The sequence below is a fragment of the Juglans regia genome, chromosome 7 (assembly GCF_001411555.2).
Source record: "Juglans regia cultivar Chandler chromosome 7, Walnut 2.0, whole genome shotgun sequence".
Taxonomy (NCBI): domain Eukaryota; kingdom Viridiplantae; phylum Streptophyta; class Magnoliopsida; order Fagales; family Juglandaceae; genus Juglans; species Juglans regia.
The window spans coordinates 20,994,572-21,005,543 of NC_049907.1; the positions used below are offsets into that span (position 1 = coordinate 20,994,572).

The 10,972-nt window shown below is 37.5% G+C and overlaps 1 protein-coding gene across 1 annotated transcript; it reads right to left on the minus strand.

Annotated features, from left to right (window-relative positions):
* Positions 1–48: 48 nt before the first annotated feature.
* On the minus strand, positions 49–7,570 carry LOC109003440 (protein unc-45 homolog A-like). The gene is made up of 3 exons (XM_018981559.2): positions 7,142–7,570; positions 1,969–2,157; positions 49–1,056 (listed from the first exon to the last, which is right to left on the minus strand). The coding sequence occupies exons 1-3, from the start codon at positions 7,319–7,321 to the stop codon at positions 577–579; spliced, it is 849 nt and encodes a 282-aa protein (XP_018837104.1). The 5' UTR covers positions 7,322–7,570; the 3' UTR covers positions 49–576.
* Positions 7,571–10,972: the final 3,402 nt, after the last annotated feature.

Consider the following 10,972-nt stretch of genomic DNA (forward strand, 5'->3'; position numbering starts at 1 on the left):
TGACAGGGAAGTGTCTGGTCTCAAGGCATGATATCATTCTCGTTGCGATTAATCTTCAGAAAATAACTGAGGTATTCATAATTAATTTCAACCAAGTATAAGCTCAGTTTTGAACAAGAAGTTGCAGGAAATTAAATGATATATATTGAACAGAGCAGATGCTGACACAACACAAACCATCACAAAGCATTTCCTTTCCTGAGCATTCTCAATTATAAAATAAATATATGAACGTCCCATATAAATTATATACATAGGCACGTTATTGCGGATCTAGAATTCATATAAACCTGGGGCTTCTGGTAGTAGTTGTCAGTAAAATGGCTGGTACCGTCCCTCCAAGCGACACTGTTTGATAGACTAGAGCATTTGAATTGCTGCATAATAGGAGAAACCAGACTGAAATGGGAGGTTGGCATGAAAATCCTCTCGTACACATTTCTCATGCATCCATCTGTTCTATTGCCAAGCTCTCCTACCAGTCAAAGTTTGGACATGATAGCCCCAAATGGGAGGTTCCCAAATAATTCTCTCTCTCTCTCTCTCTCTCTCTCTCTCTCTCTCTCTCTCTCTCTCTCACTTTACCGGTCGCATACCAATGGTTTTCACACGAAACTTATACTGCGGGCAAGACTCTTCTTCATCATCATCTTCTTCGCTAGAATTGTCTTCAACTCTGTCCCACCTTGCGTAGTCTAGAGTTGAGTGTCCCTTTGGTTTTGGAATTGTTTGCCATCCTTTAGAATCTTGTTCAAACAATTCCTTGTTGCTCTGCACTTTAGGGGCAATCTCTACAGCAGTAAAAGAGTTCTTTGTAGGCTTGGATTTCTCCCTTTCCTGTTCATATGATTCCTTGGACCTCTGCATCTCAGGCACATTAACGTCGGCATTTATAAGAGTCCCATCAAACTCTTTCTGATCTATTCCTACTGTAACTACTGCATTTTCTTCTTCCTCGTATTGTTCCTTTTCTTCATTTCCATTTGGTTCTGATTCATCTGTATACTCTTCCTCATCTTCTAGCTCTGCTTCAGATTCAGCTATTGGAGCAAGTGACTTTCCTTGAGCAGTAAAAAAAAAAAAAAATCTTACTAATAGCTGAGAGGTAAGAAACTTCCCACTACAATCTAGACTGCAGATCAATAATAACCACACTAGTTAAGCAAGCTACAATGTTACAAATGACCAGAAGAAAACTTATAGAAACCTTGAAGGTAAGAATTAGGAAAAACAAGTCTATATTGAACTTGTCATATTTTGCATTATTATACAACATGATCAGTTGTAGTTAAAAAGGATATGCTGATTAGGGAGGCAACATATAATGTGATCATAAATAGAATAACAGAAAAGAATATTTGTGGCTGAGCCTGAGAAGTTGACAAGGATCCATAAAGCCAACCCCAGTTCAATTAGGATAAATTGTTGAGTTGAGTTTATATTTTGCATTCAAAATCACGTTTCTTCATCTGATGAGTTAATATCTATCATAACACAGGTTACCCACTAAACTAATGTTAAAAATCATTTACAGGGCCTTAGTTTCAAAAAGATACGGCGTAAGTTATAGCAGTCTTATGTAGCTGCCATACTGCAGCAAAGTAGACAAGCATTTGACATGGAAGGATGATGATATCTCAAAAGAGATGAATAGAAATATAACAACATTCATTAAGTACAATAATGGAAGTATCTTAGCATAAGAACAGCAGGTGAAAGGTGATCAAATTTGTATGGGCAAAAGTCAAGTAACCGTGTGCAATTAAACAAAAACAGAAAAGAAAATGAGTATCATCCTAATACAAGGACAGTAAATGATGAAATCTTGATTTTACCAAACTAGTAGGTTGTGTATGGGCCTCATTTTTATCCTTTCTTTCATGATTAAATCCTAATTGCCCCTTTAACACAGAACGAATCATACAAAAATTATGGAAATCTTAATCAAAAGAAAAGATGAAAGTCTACCAATTGTGTCCTCAAACGAGCTTGAAGGTTTTGATAAACTTCTGATGATGGATTCAAATCCAAGAGTCTGTTGACATCAAATAGTGCCGAGTGATACTCCTTAAGGGTGACAAGTGTCTGGGCACGCAGCATTAGTGCTCCACTGTGATTGTGATCAAGTTCAAGAACTGAGGTGCATTCTTCTGCAGCCTAGATGGTATAACAACAATTAAAAACCACCAAAAACAGTTTGCGATATGAATTATATTACATGACTATTAACAAAGAGTTTTGATGTCATAATAACAGAAGGAGAAATCTAACCCCATTTACCATCAAGCTCAAGCACTAGCCTGCATTGTTAACAGGGTTTTCATTGATCACCCATTCAGAAATAAATATAAGATCCACGTCAGTAGACAAAGGACAAGCTTATCTATGGAAAATCCTGGAATCTGAAGCAAGATGGTTTTTCTTCCTCTTACAATGTTTTAAGCGATTATAAGGAGGAAGTTTGACTTCTTGTGCCTGGTCATAGCTACTTTACAACTATCCATACAGAACAACGGCACTATTAAAAAATCATAAAAAGCAACACTATGTGAGATACATTCCTTCTCTGGTAAGCGTGAAATATAGGGAGTCTGCTAATGGGAAAGTGGACATATGCCTTATTTAGCGATATATGTAAGACTCCTTTCAATTGAAATTGTGCTAGGAAATTACTTCCAACAAAAATAATCAAAAGCAACGAGAAATACAATTTTTCACAGAGAAGATGAATGAAATTGAACAATGCTTTCTTTTTTGTCACTCACAGATGACTCTGAAAACATGTAACTTATAAAATAAATAATATATAAACAACAAAAGATGACTATTTGAAAGTGTAAATCGAGAAAGTCTTTCAAAGTGAGAAAGTCTTTTGAGAACAGCAATTCTCAGGCTTCAAACTGGGTCCTGAACAAGGCAAAGGAGATGCAATTCAGCATGGGGATTTTATGCGATGGTTTTGAGGACCAGCTCATTGCCCTCTTTACAGCTATGGAAGCTGGAAAGAACAGCTTGGGATCACCAAGGGAGCTCGCATCAACTAAGAAGCGAGCAAGAAAACTCCATAGACTTGACTGGACTATAAATGATGGAGCAAATGGAAATAGCTCTAACCGGGGAAGAGTGAGGGGAAGGACAAAAGATGTGGTTTTGAACGTAAGGGGGCTGAATGAGAAAGACAAACGTCTTATAGTTAGAAATCAGCTTTGTAAATGGAAGGTGGACGTTGTATGTTTACAAGAAACAAAACTTGCAGTTATTTCTCTGCGTATAATTAGAAGTTTGTGGGGTTGTAGTCAAGTGGGATGGCATTATTTACCGTCCATTGGAGCATCCGGGGGCATATTAGTAATGTGGGACAGGAGGGTGGTGGAGAAAATGGAGGATTTTTTGGGAGATTACGTGGTGGCATGCTCGTTTAAGAATGTCATAGATGGGTTTCAGTGGGCGTTTGTTGGAGTCTATGGGCCTAATCTTGATCGGTCCAGAAGTTTATTATGGGATGAGTTGGCAGGTATTGGCAGCGTATGGGACCTACCTTGGTGTATCGATGGTGATTTCAATGTCACTCGCTTTCCGAGTGAGAGATTGGGTGATTCGGGTTTCAACCCATCTATGGTAGAATTCTCTAACTTCATCTCTGAGCAAAATTTACAGGATCTTCCTCTTGCAGGTGGCTCTTTCACTTGGTCTAGCAATCGAGATCTTCCATCTTGGTCTAGGCTAGACAGATTTCTTATCTCACCGGATTGGGAGGCTCATTACCCAAACCTTATTCAGAAGAGATTACCCAGGCTATGTTCGGACCATTTTCCCATCCTTTTGAACTGTGGAGGCATTAGAAGAGGTCCAAGATACTTCAAATTTGAGAATATGTGATTGAAGTCTGATGGTTTCCTAGACAAAATACGTCAATGGTGGTCATCTTATCAGTTTCATAGCAATCCTAGTTATATTCTGGCCTATAAATTAAAGTCTTTAAAAAAGATTTAAAGGAGTGGAATGCACAAGAGTTTGGTAATGTGGAAAGTCAAAAAATTGTTCTCTTGGAGGAGCTTAAGGGCTTGGAGGGTGTGGAAGAGGAGCGGGCGCGCAAAACTCAAGTAACTGCGGACATTGAACGGATCTTTCTTTTGGAAGAAATATCTTGGCGACAAAAATCACGTGCTTTATGGTTGAAGCAAGGGGATAGATGTACCAAGTTTTTCCACCAGGTGGCCAATTCGTATAGGCGGAACAATGCTATAGAAACTCTGATGATAGACGGGCGGCCTCATCCAACCAAACCGAGATCTCAGATTACATTGTCAATTACTATGATAAGTTGTTTTCACAACAGTTTTCGTGGAGGCCGAGACTTGATGGGCTGGCTTCTGATGTTCTTGATCCGCAGGCATTGGAACAACTTGAAAGGCCGTTTGAGGAGGTAGAGGTCAGATTGGTAGTTAAAGGTATGGCGAGCGACAAAGCCCCAGGTCCTGATGGTTTTACCATGGCCTTTTTTCAGACTTGTTGGGATATACTTAAAGAAGATATCATGGGGGTTTTCCTGGAATTTCATGGAAGTGGGCGGTTCGAGAAAAGTCTCAATGCAACCTTTTTAGCACTCATCCCTAAAAAAACCGGTGTAGTAGAGGTGAAAGATTTTCATCCCATTAGCCTGGTGGGTGGGTTTTATAAAATCTTATCCAAAGTATTGGCAAACAGGTTGAGCAAAGTAATGGAAAGTTTGATCTCAAAGCCTCAAAATGCATTTGTTAAGGGCAGGCAAATCCTAGATTCAGTACTTATTGCCAATGAATGCCTGGATAGTCGTATTAAGTCGGAAGAGCCGGGACTTCTTTGCAAGTTGGACATGGAGAAAGCTTATGACCACGTCAATTGGGGATTCTTACTTTATATACTTGAGAGATGTGGCTTTGGCATCAAATGGCGCACTTGGATCCATTACTGTATCTCTACGACTTGTTTTTTTGTATTGGTGAATGGCACATCAAAAGGCTTTTTCAAAAGCTCCCGAGGATTGCGACAAGGGGACCCCCTTTCTCCACTCCTCTTTGTTTTCATGATGGAAGCTTTTAGTAAGATGATTGCAGGGGTAGTGGCGGGTGATTTCTTATCAGGATTCTCAATTGGGGAGGCAGCCTCAGGTTCGATCAATATTTCACATCTTTTGTTTGCTGATGATACTCTAATCTTTTGTGATGCCAAACAAGAGCAAATCCGAGCGTTGAGGGGTTTTTTATTATGCTTCGAGGCCGTGTCAGGGTTGAAGGTGAATTTGGCCAAATCTGAGGTAGTGCCAGTGGGGCTTGTACCAAATGTGGAGAGTTTGGCGTCCATCTTGGACTGCAAGATATCTCAGTTGCCCATGAAATATCTTGGTCTTCCGTTGGGTGCGGCTTTTAAATCAAAATCCATGTGGGATTTTGATTTAAAAATGGAAAGGAAATTAGCTGGTTGGAAGCAGATGTACCTATCCAAAGGGGGTTGGGTGACTCTCATCAAGAGCACTCTATCCAACTTACCAACGTACTTTCTCTCATTATTCCCGCTTCCCGCCAAAGTGGCTCATCGCATGGAGAAACTTCAACGTGATTTCCTTTGGGGAGGGATAAAGGATGAGTTTAAATTCCACTTGGTGAAATGGGCCACAATTTGTTCTCCCATCAAAGAAGGCGGCTTGGTTATTCGGAATTTGAAATATTTCAATAACGCTTTGCTAGGCAAGTGGTCATGGAGATTTCACAATGAACGGGAGGCCTTGTGGCGAAATGTCATTGCTTTGAGGCATGGAGAATCATGGGGAGGTTGGTGTTCCAATGAGGTGAGTGGGCCTCATGGAGTTGGGCTATGGAAACATATTAGAAGAGGTTGGGACACATATGCAGCACATACTTGTTTCAAAGTTGAAAATGGAGTGAAGGTAAAATTTTGGCATGATTTATGGTGTGGTGATCGGGCACTCAAGGAAGTTTTTCCTCAAGTTTATGGCTTAGCAAGAAGAAAAGAGGTATCAATAGCGGATTTAGTTCTCATCTCCAATGGTCTTCCACAATGGAACATTACTTTCCTTAGAGATGCACAAGACTGGGAAATGGATGAATTTTCGGTGTACTTTGACCAGGTGTACTCCACTCATGTGTTAGGGAAAGGCGAAGACAAGATTTATTGGCGCCCTTCCAAGAAGGGAGTTTTCACAGTCTGTTCTTTCTACCATTCTTTGACCATGCACACTTCAGCCCGGTCCTTCCCATGGAAGAGCATATGGAGGACAAGGGCACCTCTAAAGGCATCCTTTTTTGTTTGGACAGCTTTTTTGGGAAAGATTCTTACTATAGACAATCTGAGGAAATGTGGAATCATAATTATGGACTAGTGTTATATGTGCAAGAAGTGGGGCGAGTCCACTGATCATCTCTTACTACATTGTGAGATTGCCAAGATCTTGTGGAACGAAGGTTTTGCTCGATTGGGTTTAGCTTGGGTGATGCCGGAAGGGGTATGTGACTTTCTAGCCTCGTGGAGAGGTATTCGGGGCAACTCTCAAATTGCATCCATATGGAAAATGCTACCTATATGTCTATGGTGGTGCATTTGGAGGGAGAGGAATGCAAGAAGCTTTGAAGATCAAGAGCGATCGATGGAAGAGCTTAGAAAATTTTTTTTCAATACCTTGCTTCATTGGTCGATTGTAATTGATTTCCATGGCATGTCTTTTCATAGAATTCCTCGTATCTCTAAACTGGCATGCATAGACGTTGCTCTTGTATATGTCCCGTATACATGGGCTTTTTGCCTCCTTTTGATCAATAAAATTTTGTTTACCAATCAAAAAAAAAATAAAAGAAGATATGCATACTTTTGCCTACTGAAGTAATTGGAACTTCAAGTACAGACAAACGGGCCCTTTTTTTCAGTCAAAAGCCTAGGTGATTCGAACTTAAATCTTAATTCATCCAATTTTTTTTTCACTGTGCAACTCATTGAATCCGAAACAAATCCATATATATTTTCAATAACTCTATATATACATGCAAGATTCAAAATCTTTGGTAAATCACGCAATTCATTCCAGGAAAAAAAAACTCAGAATAAAGAAACTTCATATCCAATAAAATGAATGGAAAAAAGAAAGAACCTTGTTGAAATCGTGGAGTTTGAGAAAACAAGCGGCCCGGTTGCTATGAAGAGCGATCATTTGTGGCTTGGTTTTGGCCAGGGCAAGGGCCTCGGTGTAAAAGCCTAGCGCTTCCGAGTGCCGTCCCTCCCGGTACATCTGGTGTGCCCGCTCGATCTTGTTCACTGCTGCCGATGCCATGACGAACCGATCCGATAGATGCACGATAATCGATGTCAATATATTAAAATAAGGGATCCGTCAATAATTCCATTGTTTAGAGCTTCTGGAATCTGAGCTTCTGCCTGTGTTAACAGAATGAAACGTAGAGACTAGGGAAGGAAGGAGGGCACAAGAAGAAGAAGAAGAAAAAGAAAAGAAGAGACAAGAATCGAGGAGGCAGTAGGTGGCGCAGAGGTGGCAACATGTGGTTTGAGCCCGCCAACTAACTTGAAATTACAACAAGTGTACGGCATCCAAACTTCCGCTGCTCCGCACGCTTTTCTCCCTAATTCAATTTGAATAATGGCTGTTGAATTTATTCCCTCATTTTTTTAATTTTTTTTCTTGATAGTTAAGAAAGTAATTATTAGGATAGTTATATTTTTTTATTTTTTAAAAATATTTAAACATTTAAAAGGTATTTGGAATAAAAAATAAAAAAATATATAATTTATACTAGACAGCACAATGCGCAGCCACCTGCAGGTGGCAGAGTTGCATCGCTTATTAAATTTTCCAAAGCTATAATATGAGTCATATAATAATAATAACACGTGTCACAATATTTATTAGGTCGGCGTTATAAATTGAGGCCTCGTTTGGTTAAGATGAGATAAGATACAAAGTTGAATAAAATATTTTTAAACTATAAATTTTTAATATGATTTTTATTTTAAATTTGGAAAAATTAAATTATTTATTATATTTTGTGTGATAATTTAAAAATTTTATGATAATTAGATGAGATGATTTGTGGCATCGAATAAGGCCTGAGTGTTAAAACAAAAATAGAAAAACTCTAGCAAATATATCTACAGACTCGTTTGGTTCATTGATTGCACTCAACTCAATTGAGTTCGGTTTAGATTTAGACCTCTTTTAATATTCAGACACTCAATTCTCAAATCATTAAATTCATTTCAACTCAAAACATCTTTAACGTGGGACCCACAGTCTTTTTCAACTCAACGCCTCTTTATACGTGAGACTCATAACTTTTTTTAATTTCTCATAAATACATCTAAACTCATCTTGGAGCATTGGTGGTGTCTTATGCATCTTTATATTTACATAATATCTCTTCAAATTGGTCTACATTGGATTATGCATATTCAAAATTTTGCATAGCTATCAATAGTTTTTCTTCAAATTTTGAAGAAATACTACTCACTCACCAAACATTATTTTTATTGTTTTTTTTGCTCTCTCTCCCCAATGGAACTCTCAAATGTTTTTCTCTCCTTACTCTATTTTTTTCTTCGACTCTGAAGGCATCTCTCTTTCTCTCATTGCTCTCTTTTCGACGAAGGCATCTCAGCCTTCTACTCTCTCTTCGATGAAGGCATCTCTCGCATTCTCTCATTGCTCTCTCTTCGACAGTGCTCATCAACGATAGCCTTTCTCGTGGACAGTGCTCATCAACGACGGCCTCTTCTCGTAGCCCGATACTTGATTTTCCCTCTCTTCATTAGGTTTTACTGATTTGGTTAGGCTTATACTTTGTGACTGCTTAGTGTTTGAATTAAAGATTGGATTGTCTGAATTAAAAGGGTTTTTGGCAATAAATAGTATACGAAATTTTAGAAAGGGATTAAAGATTGGATTGTTTTGTTATCATTGTAGACAACAAGGTCATTGTAGAAATTTTATAAATTTCTCAGATTATTTGATTGCTCACATGAAGACAATGTTGATGTACTCAAAATAAGTTATTATCATGAAATTTGGAGACTGCTAAGCTTCTCACGATGAGTGAGTAGCACTGCTCGTGAAACGCGTTGAGACTTTGATGGAATTAATATGTAGTATAAGTTTTACTACATTAGGGGAATGTACATTTTTCACATGAGTTTAGGACGTTAGGATTGAGCCATATATAGAATAATATTGGAGTCATAATGCTCACGTGAAGATAATAAGATTATTTGATTGCTCACATGATATCTTGAACCTGCAGGAAGTAGCCTTGACTCAATCAGACACAGAAACCTTGGCACGACACTAGTACCATCAAATTATATATATCATTCCACATATAATAAAAAAAATAACCTATAAATAATAAGTGTTAATATTCATTAAGGCTACGTTTGGATGTTGAGTTGAATTGAATTGAGTTGAATTCTTTATGAATAATAGTGAGTTAAGTAGTGGATGAAGTTATATGGAACCCATCTAAACTGAGTTTAAAGTGTGTTTGTATGTTAAAATGAGTTTATTACTTTTTATGATAAATTGAAAAAGGTTGTGAGTCTCACGCATAAATATATTTTAAGTTGAAAAAGATTGTGAGTCCCATATGAAATAAGGTTTTGAGTTGAGATAAGTTTAGTAATTTGAGAGTTGGGTATTTGGATGTTAGATTCAGTTTAAAATTAGACTGAACTCAATTGGGTTTGGAAACCAAACGCAACCTAAAACTCTAGTAGGTACAGAATATTTGATTGCTCACATGAAGACAATATTCATTTTTTTGGTTTAGTTGATAAACTGTCATTTAGATTACTTCATTCTTGGCTTAAATATTGATTTTGCATATTTTCATTTTATTCTCTTCTATGAATATTTTTCCCATTTGTTTTGCACTTTTCATGCATACATACTTTTTTCGTGTGCTATTTTAGTAACATTTTATCATTCAATGTTTTGTTGAAGGATTAACTGTTTAATTAATGAGAATCATTTCTTCACTACACTGTTAGAAAGTGATGAGGGTGGTATTAACAATCCCTTGTGGACAGTGCAAATGTTGAAGTTCAAGCAACACAACCCCAACAGGAAAAAGGGAAACAAAAATCCCAGCAGAGTGTGTTATTTACTATAGAGAAATATACTCTCCTCATTTCAGTTTGGCTTAACATTAGTATTGACTCTATACGGAGGACTGACCAATTATCTACACGACTATGGAGTAGAATTTATGAGTACTACTCCACCTATAAAAAACATAATAGTCAAGAACGGTCTATCCCTTCTTTGACCAATCGGTGGTCAATCATTCAAAAATGCGCCAATAAATTTTGTGGTAGCATATCCCAAGTTGAAGGAATGGATCCAAGTTGTGTGATCGAGCTAGACAATATATAATGCTTAATTAGATGTTTTGTTGTTCTAATTATTAAGTATTTGCAATGACATAGCCCAACTAATTGTTCCACTTTTTTGTAGATTGATAAGGCAAAAATCTTGTACTGAAAGACCCAAAAAACAAACTTTAACATGGATCATTGTTGGAATCTTTTGAGGCACCAACCGAAATGGCAAACACACATGGACTTTGTAAGAAAAAAAGACAATGCGTCACGTTCAAATATTACTCCAAACTCAATACGTTTAGGGGAAGATAAGGAAAATGTGATTGTGGATTGTGAGAGACCTCCGGGCAAGAAGATTGAAAAAAAAGAGAGAAACAAAGAAAATATAACAAACGATAAAATAATTTAATTAATGAGGCCTTAAGCCAAATGAAATATGATAGGAGGACTTGTATGATGGAGAGAAGAGAATCACAATTGAAGTATGTGAATGAAAAATCTGAATTATTATTTGTTAAGAAGAGAAAACTTGATTTGAAAATTAAGGGTGAAAAAGATAGATCTGAATTAGTATCTCTTAAAAAGAGAAAAACTA